Consider the following 13,168-nt stretch of genomic DNA (forward strand, 5'->3'; position numbering starts at 1 on the left):
CTGCATCTTGGCTACACGGCAAGTGGGAATGCGCGTCCGCATTTGAGTGCTTTGTGGTGGGTCTATAATTGATCTAGTAGTTATAGTTACTTAGGAACGACTCCCTCCGGTGCAACGGCTGCGCCGTCGTATCGGGAAGTTTAGACTGAGGACTGAGTAGCGAAATAAGGGGCTTGTGATTGGTGATACTGTGAAACTTATTACAAAGATGTACGTGGAAATTTTCGACGCCGTGTATGATAGCCAACGCCTCTTTCTCGGTATTCAAATAATTTCCTTGTTCCATATTTAATGTTTTAGATGCAGACACAATGAACTGCTCTGTGTTATAGGCGGGGAGGCAGCACTATAAAAATTCTGCAATATGAGACATGAGTGGCTAGTGTTAGGTGTTTGCTTAACTTGAACGTTGCTAAGCAAGGGGCCCACCAAAAGCACTTTTTAAGTTGCATGAAAATTCTTTGGCGCGCCTCTGACCACAAAAATTTAATTCCTTCTTTACGCATTTGATTTAGCGCGTAGGAAATATGAACCTTTTTGGGAAGGAATTTCCATAATAATTAGTTTGCCCATGAACAACGGTTGTTCCTTGAGGTCTTAGGAGATGGTAAGTTACTGATTGTGTCTATATGATTACGTGTGAGCAAGAAACGGTCAGCCCTTAATAAATGTCGAGGTGACAACACAGACCATGGGCTCGAAGTTGTACAAACAACATCTGTGGATTTTGAAGGCACTGTTCCCATGTGGCCCCAGTAATTAGCAAGTTATCTAAATAATTAACACAACCGATGATATTTGGATGAGCTGCTCTATGTATGTTCGCGGCCCCAATTAACATTCCGTTATAACCAGACAGGATTAAGAAAAAAGGCTCCACTTGACGGTCGTTACGCGATTCCTCATTCCAGATCTATTCGAAAGTGTACCTAGCGAAATCTAATCCTGTCAACAGGTTTAATAAAAGCGCGACTTTCAAATCGAGGCTCTGGCCACGCTGTAACTGCCTGCAGCGTAGCCAGAACAGGTAACATGAACCCTCCGCTCTGCCGTTGCTGTCCCATTGGCTCTTTGAGGCGAGGCACTGCTGTGGAGAATGGATACGCATAAACTTTTTTTTCAATTAAAGTATCAAACTGTATCTGATTTACACCTCCTAAAAGCGTTATTTTGTGTATTTCTTTCTGTTACTGTCTCCTTTATTTAAACATTAAAACGTAACGTGAACTTCTTACAGACTTAAACGACCACTTTGTTTCCTCCATGACACAAAGCGAACAGAAAATGATAGTGCCTACAGTAAAACGGTTGTATCGAACGAGGTACAAGAAACACAAAAGAATAAACTACACTACGCACAATAATCCCATTCTGTACGTTTGACGCCCAGTCTTAACTTCACATACGAGCAAAGTTCACTTTAGAGAAGATATTCAAAGCGATCACCTTGCATTTGCAAACACTTCGCCACTCACTGGATCACACTTTGCTGGACCCTATGCAGCATACCTGCATCTATCAACGCCGACGTGGCATGCACGCAAGCTATTGGATCGTGTCCATCCGTGGGTAGAGTACTATAAACTTGATCCTTTAAGTGTCCCTACAAATAAAAATTTAGTGAATGAAAATCCGGGAACGTGGAGGCCAGAACGCTGGACCTCCACGACCAATCAATTTCACTGGAAAAGCTTCATTTAAATAGTTACCTCATTCATTCCAAAGTACGGTGGTAAACCATCATGCTGAAACCATAGCTGTCGCCGAACACCAAGAGGAACTTTTCTAATTCGTCAGGCTAAGTGTTACAAAGTACTGGCGCATTTAGCTTATCCAGCAATAGGTAAGGGCCTGCAAGCACTCCTCCCATGATTCCAGCCCACACGTTTAGGCCAAAACGTGCCTGAATGCCAAGTTCACGGGTGACATGTGGTTGTGTTGAAAATACCTTCACGAGTGAAACTAGCTTCGTCAAAGCACATCGCATTATTTATAAAATGTTCGTTTCTTCCACTTAGTGCAAAAGCCTTTCACGAAGCTGTACTCGTCGAAGGCGGTCTTCTGCCTGATGGTGTTGAGTTAAATTGTAATGACGTGGATGCGGTTCTTCATTGTGAAACACTTTAACAACCAGTCTTCGAGATACCTGGGACTGTCTTTCGATGTCACGGGGGCATCGCCGAACGGTTTCAAGAATAACGTCCTCTGTTTGTTGAGTAGTCTAATCCTTGGACGACCTCTCTCCATTAATTGCGGAAAAAGATTACCGGTTTCCCGAGGGCATTGCTCCAGGTGACGAAAAACATTCGTATCGGGATGGGACATTTGAGGGTACTGTGCAGTATACGCATGAGCAGCAGCAGCTGCTGCTGCTTGGGTATCGGATGCACCATGCATATCGACTTATTCATCGTTTGTGTACTTCACCGTGAAGCCGCTCTTCATGAACTAGACAGGACCAGTAATGGTCGTGCACCGCGCGGTTAGTAGACACATACATGCCATGTAATGGAACCCACTCTCATGTGATATGCTATTGTCATGTGACAAAGTGATGCCCTGCTTGAAAACGACGAGAACTAGGGAACGGACATCTAAAAAGTATAAAATGATCCTGACGAGGATTGAAACCGTAGCTTCATGGTGGATGTAGATTTGATGACCCAGCGGGCTGCTTAGTGGACTACAGCGGCTGGTACGATAGCGCGGGATGATACACGATCCTCTGTAGGTTGCTATGCGCTGCATGGTGTGACACTGTTGTCAGCTTCTCGCTTTTACACATGCATTTTCAAAATGCACCCGATCTGAGTTTGCTAGACAAACTTTTGTCTTGAATCTGGACGATTTCCATGTGCGGCAGTTTTTCTTCGCCCTGTATACGTCGAATGACATATAAATCACTAAATCATCTACAAGTGACTGAAAATACGCATCAGAAAGGCCATTTTGGAAGAATGATACCCGTAGTTGGTTTTGACAATAAGTCCGTTGGATACAGATCTACATTAGCTTAAGCATTAACGGTAGACTTACATGATCAGAAATTCGAAGTGGCGCATTTGAATTCCTAATACCATTGCCCACTGGTTTGTCGTAATTGGGGATATTACTTCCGTACTTTTTAATCTTACTACGTCCGCTTATCTTGTAGTGAAAGGCTCTGGAGGTACTCTACAAAACTTAGCGCTGGTTTTCTTCAAGAATACATAGACTTGAAACCCTGTTGCACAATCTAATGTTGATACAAACCATTGCTTATATTGGGCACCTAACATAACAAGTTCTCCGAATGAAATTGTGGTTGAGACTAGATTCCCTTGGTCTTGAATTTGGACACCGAAAAGCGCAAGAGGGTCTAAGACATAATTAATGTTACTAGATGCCCAAGTGTTTACTACCAGCAGGGTAGGTTGCCAAGTGACATTTTTATACTTAGTTTGGACCACTATCTGACACTGCAATTGGATGGACTTTCCACTGTACGTCATCTCCCTACACCAATGATACTGCAGATCTGATGAGCCAGTACTCCAGTACGTCTCCACATTAGTGAAAGACATGGCTGCCTCCGTGTCCAAGTGGAATTCTGCCACTGTTACGATAATTTCCAGCTGCAGCACGAGCTTCTGCATCCCGTCTGCTGTTGCTACTGGCACCGCCAAGACAGCATGCAGCATGCTGGCAGCTGTCGTTCTTGTCGCTCACCAGTCAAAGCAAGCACTTGCTTGATGACCCGACTTGCAGCACACAAAGTATGTTGACGGCACAGAATGGGCAGGGACGTTGCTGTGCTAGCTTTTCTGACATTTTTCTGACAGCAAGAGTAAGGAAACATTTTCCACTCGCTGTGGGACACGCCGACAGTGAACAAAGTAATTGTGTTTGGTGCGCCTACCAATGATGAGGGCGGTGGACCACTAACCGTTGCTCTAATTACGGAATCCTGCTTCACCGTGCTACTGGACAATCGGTTGCTGCATATACTGGATGACGAAGGTGACTGACTCATCAGTTCATCGTAGAACACAACGGCAATTTTAGCATGTCGCTCAAGGCTGGACCTGAACGATTTCATATACTATACGCAACAGTACTTACAGGAAGAACAACAAATGGATGCTAAGCGTTACAAGTAAGCAGCCCATGTTGCAATGTTTGCTTATATTGCTGAACACATCGATCAAAATCGATCCTAGTTGTAACTTGCAACTACGTGGGTTGGATGACCACAATAGTCAGCAAACCACAAACATCAGTGGAGCTCAAACTTCTGGGGTCTGAGCATGGGTATAGTTTTTGCATCACTTCGTACAATTATTAGCAGAAGGCTGTAAGATTGTAGTGGCGTTCAGTGTCAGTTATGTGACTTGCCTTTCAGTGAAGAACAAAACAACGTAAAAAGTCCATCCAACTCTCGTTTGCCTCATTTATTTATTTTTATTTAATCGTACGGTGATTTTATACAGTATACAGTTGATATAAGTGCAAATGATTTGATACAATATACTTATGATATAAGACAAGATTAAACCTTGAAGTCCGTGTTTTTCAACCAGTTAATTAAGCTGGGTGTGAGAGTGAACAAGTCATCGGGAATTCCAGGGTATGAATGAAGTGGACAGCGTTGGACTAAATGTTCAATTGTCCGCTCTTCTTGATTACATTCACACATTGGTGAACTGATCCAGGTACAAATAGGGCTCGATCTGTTTGCCTCATAGAAGTAAGTGAATGATTGAAGGGGGGCATTGATGCTGCAGTTGCAGACTTGTTGGTTTTGCAGTAGCTGTAACAATAATTCCTACTGTTGCTGTTGGAATTCCTACTTGTTTTCTCGCTCTTGCCATTTTGGCAGTTATCGCTGCTGTTCCAGCTACAGCTGCTGCTGCCATATCTCCAGGTACTCGGAATTAATGCTTCAGAATGAACAGCTGCACGGTGCAAAAGCCCTCCACGCCAATTTCCTATCCTACACATTATAAGCAGGACACAGTTTATGATCACTTGCACTGACAATGACGCAGAGACCACTAAAACAAAGAGGCGGTTCTTATTGTTGGTGACGGCGGAGCTTATGAAGCGGCAACTAGCCAGAGTGTAGCGTAAATCGCTTTAAGCATGCACAAACATTCCAGGGAGCGGCCCGAATCGTAAAATGTAAAGGTGGCAATATCAATCACTTTGCTACCAATTTGTTTATCAAAGGCCTCGTATAACAGCGAGAACTACCAGAAAAGTGCAGGGCTGCAGTGTTTACTAACAGTGTCGCGTCAGTGAAAGGGCCCACGTGATATGGCCACGTCAATGGTGGCGCCCTCCACAGGAGCAAGTTGCATTGATGGAATAGAGCTCGAATATCTTTAGACCTATCCTCCATATCGATACTCTGGATGTATGGAGAACATGAATCTTTGGTGGATACTAAAGTTACCTAGGATAGCAGTCAATATGAACGCCACATGTTATCCATTATAACAATTTCTCAGCAATAAATACTTTGAGAGACCGTGGCTTGGGGTCTAATACTGTATCTTGAGGCTCTGTGCTACTACTATATCTCGAGGTTTTGACGACATAACTTTATCCGTGCGCTTTACAATGGTTGATTTTATTAGTTCTGTTGAACTCGCTGTTTTGAAACTACCTCCTGGAGGAGGCTAGGATGCTAGGAGGCTAGGAGGGAGGCATGTCGTGTGCTGACTGGGGCATGTAAAGAGTAATCGCAGCCGCTGAGAAGACTGTTTAACGTTCACTTAGGACTGAGCCGGATATTGTTATTTTACCTGAGGACAAGGGCAATGATACCGTTGTTTCGGACAAACAGAATTATGTTCAAACGCTGCAGTGTTTACTGTCTGATTCAGCGTATCGAAGGGTCGGTGCTGACCACACAAAAAATGTTGAGAGGAAGACTAACAGCCTCCTGAAGAAAAGTTTCTTATCGCAGGAGACTACCAAGAGTCTTAATTCTTATTGTGCTGTCCCCTCTAGCTTGTATGGCCTCCTTAAGAACTACAAGGAAGAAGTCCCTCTTCGTCCGATTGTAACATTGGCGCTCCGACATGTCATGTAGCAAAATACCTTGCTACTCTGTTGAACCCTACAGTAGGTCGCCGCGCGGGATTAGCCGAGCGGTCTGAGGCGCTGCAGTCATGGACTGTGCGGCTGGTCCCGGCGGAGGTGCGAGTCCTTCCTCGGGCATGGGTGTGTGTGTTTGTCCTTAGGATAATTTAGGTGAAGTAGTGTGTGAGCTTAGGGACTGATGACCTTAGCAGTTAAGTCCCATAAGATTTCACACACACACAGTAGGTCGGTGTGAGCACCACATTAAGAACTCGGTGGATTTATTACGCCAGTTAGAGGGAATGCGTTTGAATACCCCTGATATTCTAGTAGGTGTTCCTCTGATTCGTTACGGTTGATAGATGTTAGGTTTGGTGCTGAATTAACGAACCTCTTTCGACACGTGTTGACTTTCACTAACTTTTTATTCATTGGCCAGTTCTACGAGCAGAGAGTTGGAGTTGCGATGGGAAGCGCGTTGTCACCTATTATTACCAATTTTTTTATGCAAGAGTTCGAGTAGCAAGCGTGGCAGCGCAGTGGTTTCACACTGCACTCCCATCCGGGTAGACGACGGTTCAAACCCGCGTCCGGCCCTACTGACTTATGTTTTCTCTGATTTCCCTAAATCGTTTAATGCAAATGCCGCGATGGTTCCTTCGAAAGAACACGGCCGCTTTCTTTACCCATCCTTCCCCAATCCGAGGTTTTGCTCCGTCTATAATGGCCTCGTTTTCGATGGGACGTTAAACACTAATCTCCTCCTCCTCTAAGATTTTGAGGAACTTGGCTTGGTGTCGGTGATACTTCTGTTGTTTGGCTTCATGGCAGTGAGAATTTGAACGATTTTTAGAACATCTTAATTCTATTCACCCAAATATTTGTTTCATGTTGGATTTGGAAAAGGATGGCCGCCTTCCCTTCCTTGATGTGTTTGTCAGGAGGAAGGTGGATGGTAGTTGGGGCATGCCGTTTACAGGAAGCCTACTCACAGTGACTTGTATATGCAGGCTGATAGTTGTCACCATCCAGCTGAACGTCAGGGGATACTTCGTACATTGGTTCGCAGGGCCCATGTCATTTCGAAGCCTGAGAATTTGCCTGCCTATATAGCCCATCTCGCAGTCACCTTTAATCACAATAGTTATAGTGAAAGACATATCAGACGTGCGTTGCGATATCCACCAACTGTGCACCGGGTAAGTGATGATAATACGGAGGTGGCACCAAAGTCTATGGCCACAGGAAAAATTTTGAACAGGACTGGTCGTGTTTTGCGTAAATACGATGCGAGTGTATTTTTCGACCACCATCTAAGATCAGGGCCCTTTTAGGTCCCGCAAACGGTGATCTTTGTTTGTGTAAGGTGAGTCCTTGCAGTTGTGGCGTGTCATAATTGGTCAGACTATAAGGTTTTCGGAGAACCGGTGTACTGAGCATGAGCAGCACACACACTTACAACAGCCGAGCAAGTTCGCTATTGTAGAACATTGTCTTGGCTCTCGTCATCCTATGGAATACAACAACACGGGGATTCTGGCATGTACTTCCAGCTACTGGGATAGTGTTATTAAGGAATTTGTTGAATTTAAATTAGCAAGTAACCTTATAAACAGAAGAGACATGGTGTTTTTGTTTAAATTCTTTTTGGAATCCTGTTCCCTCCCTAGTCAAAAAGCGTTGTTTATTAAATTCAATATTGATAACTTCTGACGTCGGTCATCTTTGGTTTGTGATGGCGCTTTTGTTTGCAATGTGTGTGTTTGTACGTGTATTTTCCGAGTTCCTCTGAACACCGAGGTTTTAAATTCGCCTGCACAGCGCTTACTTGCTACGTTTTCCTGTCGAAACATCAGTGGTTGCCGACGATGTCATCCAACAATTTATTTGACCAGCGAATACTTTCTTATTCAGTGGAAAGCTGATTTGTAGCTCGGATTTGTCTCAACTTGTAACTTTTTAAGAATCTCTATATTTTCTTACAGTTAAAGTACTTATCGATATGCTAATTTTACTTGACCAGACCTCTTGCACTTCAAGTGGACTTTTTGTGGACTCTGTTTTATTTATCGACATCACTTGCACGTTGATAAACTGATAAATCTTTTGTGATAGGTAGCTGGACGACACTCCACCTGCAGATTTCTATGAATTAATTTTCAGGAAAATTTTGTTTACCTCTTTGTTGTCGAAATATCTCCGCTTGTACAAGTGCGAAGGCTTCCACAACCTGTGTGAATTTGAAAAAAAAAAAATCCTTTTGGGCATTGGGCTACGTCATTTTGAAACTAACGCCAATGTTAAACCCGACGTTTCGACCGTTTTGCTTCAATCCTCTTCAGGAGGATTAAACTGTTGTTTCCTGGGGATGATCTTCCGTATGCACCACCCCATTTCGGATGTCACATGACAAGTCATTTTGATGAGCTTCAGTGGACATTTCAAACGTAAGTAACGTGCGGTGGCATGGCTGTAACACGATTATTACCTTTGTTAATGCAGCAAGTGACTGGCAGGCAACCGCGAATCGGCAGCATGTACCCAGAAGCAGCGCTTTCATGTAGCCAGATGTCGATGCCACGTGGCACTTCCCTTGTGTTGCAGTTCACATGTGGCACCGTGGATCAAGAAATGATTAACTTCAGAGACGAAGAAATGTACTCGTTCTAAAAAGTCTATCGTAGACACAATGACATCCATCTTCACGTCGTCTAGAGTCAAGCTGCGTTTTTTGTCTTTTCTGCAAGTAGCAAACAGGTGAAACAAATTTGAGTTGAATTGAATAAAATGTGAGTAGCAGCAGCACTTTTATTCTAAACGCTACTTGATTCGGCTCTCAGGGCGATTTATCAAGTGTGGCTGTGTACAATATTGTGAATTCAGTCACAAGGTGTAACATTATGCGATTGCCTTATCATTTTAAATCATTCACTAATCGAGCAGTCGCTCGGCAACAGCTACAGTTAGCAAATAATGTTGCGAGAATGTAAAAGGTGAACGACCTGTGACGTAACTTGTTTATTCTCGAAGCGCCGTCAGAGATGCTGTGAAGTATTGACTTTGAAAACCGCGGCGCGAAAAACGGACAGAAGAAGAACACTTTTTTTACACTTTTTTTATGTACGAGATTTTCTCGATGAACAGTTACTCATTCTTCTCTTGTCTCCTGTAACGTGTGTCGGACGCGCATGTCTTGCCGCCGTATTATTATTGTTAAAAATAATATTGTTCTAGTGTAAAGTAAATGTGTAATACTAAAAGTGCCTAGCAGTAGATTTATTGTGCGACGTGTATGTGAAAACGTCAAAGGAATTGTTTTCAATACGAGAAGTGCCAGTCAAAACGGCATCCATGTTAAATCCTTCATTGCAGTGTAAGTTCGTCTATTAATTGCCGTAAATTCAGATTTAAATGGAACTGGTGTATGGACTATTTATTTAATATAGAATCTATGTCTCACTCCTTCATGAAGTTATTTAATTTTCTTCATGTTTCTGCCAAATAGAGAGTTCACAGTCACGAATTCTTTCGTCGAAATCGGACGGAAGTTGTATGCGGCGAAATATTTTCTCCGCGCCATATTCTATTGGTAAATGCATGATAAACTACGGTCCCTTAGGAAATTCATGTTGAGCTATCCAAAAATAATTATATTTTGAATAGGCATTTACTTTTTTCCGCAATGCAACTTCCGACTGATCAGACGATCCAACAAGAAACAGCCGCACACGGTCGGCGTTCGCAAATATGTTTCCACCGCTGATTATAGCTATATGTTACAGCACAAAAGTAAACATATTGTTATAATTAGCGGCTACGAACGGGGACATTTATAACTGTATGTTTATGTATACAAATTACGTAAACATATCGTTATAAAGGCGAATTGGGTGTAGATTCACGTCTTCATGTCTATTACGTCGAAGATGCTGGACAATAAAATTAACAAATGTGAGTGCCCACAAGTCGTTGAACTCGAGAATAAAATCTGTAGAATTGTCACAATACATGAGAAAAAGTGCGTATAACAAACAATCGACAATTTCAAATCCATATTATTTGACGAAATTACTACAGATATCTTGATGAGCAATCTGGTACTATGAAGGACTGCTTCCACATTCTCGATCGCCTCAGAGTCCTGCTTAATAGCTTCCTGTGTTGACTAAAATGACGTTTTGATTTTTAAATTGCCTTCCACAAAAAACTATCATGTATAAATTGGTTACTTTTAATTTCACCGCCAATATCTTCGGCTTCTTTCTCAACAGATTACCAGTAATATTGCAGAAATAATATTTGATTCTTTAGCGATTTGTACTGTTTCTTATTTGTGTAATCTTTTACGAGTACGTATTGCAAAGGTATGGAATCTTTTTGTTTACTTCCTTGAAACAATCGAATGTATACAACGTGGTGACTGTGGTGCAGGTGCGTGCCACGGGGACGACGTGTTCTACCTGTTCCGGTCCTCTCTGTTCGACGTCGCCGCCGAGCCCACATCAGCAGAAAGCAAAACCATTGCGAACCTGACAAAGCTGTGGACCAACTTCGCCAAAACAGGGTACCTTCCTTGCTCTTGATACAAGTATCTATGTATCTCATTATTTATTAATTTTGGTATTTAGTCATATTGACCATACATCCGTCTACATATTACAAGAGCTCTTAACACAAATTACGTTTTAATTTCATGCGCATGCTTCAGTTTTGTTTGAACAAATATATTAAATTCACACAAAAATTTAGATAATGTTTTATTTACACTCATAATGTTAGTGGATAGCTAATAGTGGAGAGCAGTTTGTAGTTCATTATCAGGTGTTACTATAATGATCAATAGATATGTTTGTAGTTGTCATACAGCGTGCAGGAAAAGCGAATGGCTTAAAATTCCGATTGATATCCAAGAACCCTCACAATATTGGGACCAAATAAACTTGATTCATATATGGCTAGAAGCTGAACTATGGTTGAATTTTATCCTTTTTAGCTATGGTATTTGTCTTCTTCTTCCTTTAAATGAAGTAAATCAAGGTTTTCGGGGAATATCTGCTTGTACTTTTGAGTAAATTTTACATCCTATAATCTTAGTTTGATTCCACCTGCTTTCCATATCTAAAAAAAGCTCGTTTTTTAAAGATGTTAATTTCAGTTCGTGATAGTTCGAAAACATGTACTTGTGGAAACCTCATAGCTTCTGCTAGTCTGTCAAATGTTAATTGAATATCATTCCTATGTGGCGCTTACCCACAAAAATTTTTCTTGTTGGCCAGTTGTATTGTTTTTTCCGTTTCTTGCTTGGTGTCCAAAATAACTTTATGAGGTTTATGCATCATATTAGACCACTGCAAAGACTGAAGGAGACTCTTGACAACTAACATGATTAGGTCTTAGGTGAGACTGTTCATGACCTTTCTGAATGGCATATCCTTCCGTAGAGAAGACAGATATCTGATTGGGGAGAAAAAAAAATTTTGGTAGTACCCGACGTTTCGGCAGAACATAGCACAACCTACATTGTTTTCTATGCTATGATTTTATTCACACAGTATTAATTTCGTATAAGTATTCATATTTTTAATAAGTGACATTTGCACTATGTATCGCAGTGTTTATGTGCAGTCAAAACAGTTCATTGTCGAGTTTCTATTACTGGCAGACACTTTGTAGCAAATATCTCCGGCCAAAATCACTGCGTGTGTGTGTGTTTTATGTTTGTGTGTGTGTGTTAGAGAGAGAGGGAGAGAAAGAGAGAGAGAGGGGTGGGAGGGAGGGAGGGGGTATAGAGAGAGAGGGGGGAGGGAGGTAGAGAGAGAGAGAGAGAGAGAGGAAAAAAGTTTGTATACTTGTCTTACCAAGAGTATGTGACGTCCGAGGAAAAGTGGTGGCTCCCTAGCCTAAACACAGAGGCTGAGTATAGGTCTCGTCCTCAGAGCTCCCATGGTTAACCTGACTCCTTGTATTGGAGTTCACCAAGGATCTTCAGACAGGATGACTGAGTACACAAAGATTTGGGTCGTACAATGGTTTGATAAAACTACAACAAGCATGTTCGACTTCCTCCTCACCTTTTGTGGCTAACATACTTTAAAACGTTAGTGTCTTCATATACCTCACGTGTGACAGACAAATACATTTATCGTCTCATGTGTGGCCTAGAAATCTCAGTGACTCTTTGACACTGTAAATCGTGTCTTGAATTTTAAGCTCTATTATGTGAAACCTCTTCATCTCTGAGTAACTACTGCACTCTACACGCGTTTGAACCGATTACTGTATTCATCTCTTGGTCTCCCTGTACAAATTTACCCCACACTTCCCTTCATTGTGATTCTTTCTAGCCTCAGGACATACCTTATCAACTGACATCTTCTTTCAGTCAGGTTATGCCATAGATTTCCTTTTTTCCCAAATTCGACTAAGTACCTCCTCATTATTCATTCGATCTATCCATCTAATTCTTAGCAGTCTTCTGTAGCACCACATTTCAAAAACTTCTATTCTCATCTTATTTGAACCGCTTATCGTCCACGTTTCAGTTTCATACCAGCCTACTTTCCAGACAAGGACATTTAGAAAAGCCTTCATAACGCTAAAATTTATATTAGATGTTAACAAATTCCTCTTTTCCAGTAATGCTTTTCTTACTATAGCCAGTCTGAAATTTGTGTTCTCTCCGCTTCGATCATCATCAGTTATTTCGATGTCCAAATAAAGAAACTCATCTACTACTTTTAGTGTCTCATTTGCTAATCTAATTTCTTCAGCATCACATAATTTAATGCAGGTTCATTCCATTAACGTCAAGGAAAATTAAAAATATGATTTGAACAGTTAGTAAAATAATACATTTTCTGGTCTTAATTAATAGTTCCAGAGATGCTGGAAAAATAGCGGAAAATGTAAAAATCTTTCACAAATAAAGAACAGTGAACGGAGCTCTTAACCGTGGATCCTATAATATTAATAATCAGTAAAAACTGGGTCATAGTCGAAAAGTTACCTTGAGGGACACATTTTGTACAAAACCTCCGGCTCATATTTAGAAGTACGCGATAAGCGGATGGCGTGTCTAAACATGGAAATACCTTCCCGGAAG

At 41.7% G+C, this 13,168-nt stretch overlaps 1 protein-coding gene across 1 annotated transcript in view; it reads left to right on the forward strand.

Moving 5' to 3' along the window:
• The window catches only part of LOC124590099 (acetylcholinesterase-like), a 28,401-nt gene that overhangs the window by 9,729 nt on the left and 5,504 nt on the right, over positions 1 to 13,168 (forward strand). The window contains exon 2 of the mRNA XM_047131622.1: positions 10,498 to 10,630. Coding sequence (XP_046987578.1) covers positions 10,498 to 10,630 — 133 coding nt within the window. The remainder of the gene's footprint in view (positions 1 to 10,497; positions 10,631 to 13,168) is intronic.

The sequence above is a fragment of the Schistocerca americana genome, chromosome 2 (assembly GCF_021461395.2).
Source record: "Schistocerca americana isolate TAMUIC-IGC-003095 chromosome 2, iqSchAmer2.1, whole genome shotgun sequence".
Lineage (NCBI taxonomy): Eukaryota > Metazoa > Arthropoda > Insecta > Orthoptera > Acrididae > Schistocerca > Schistocerca americana.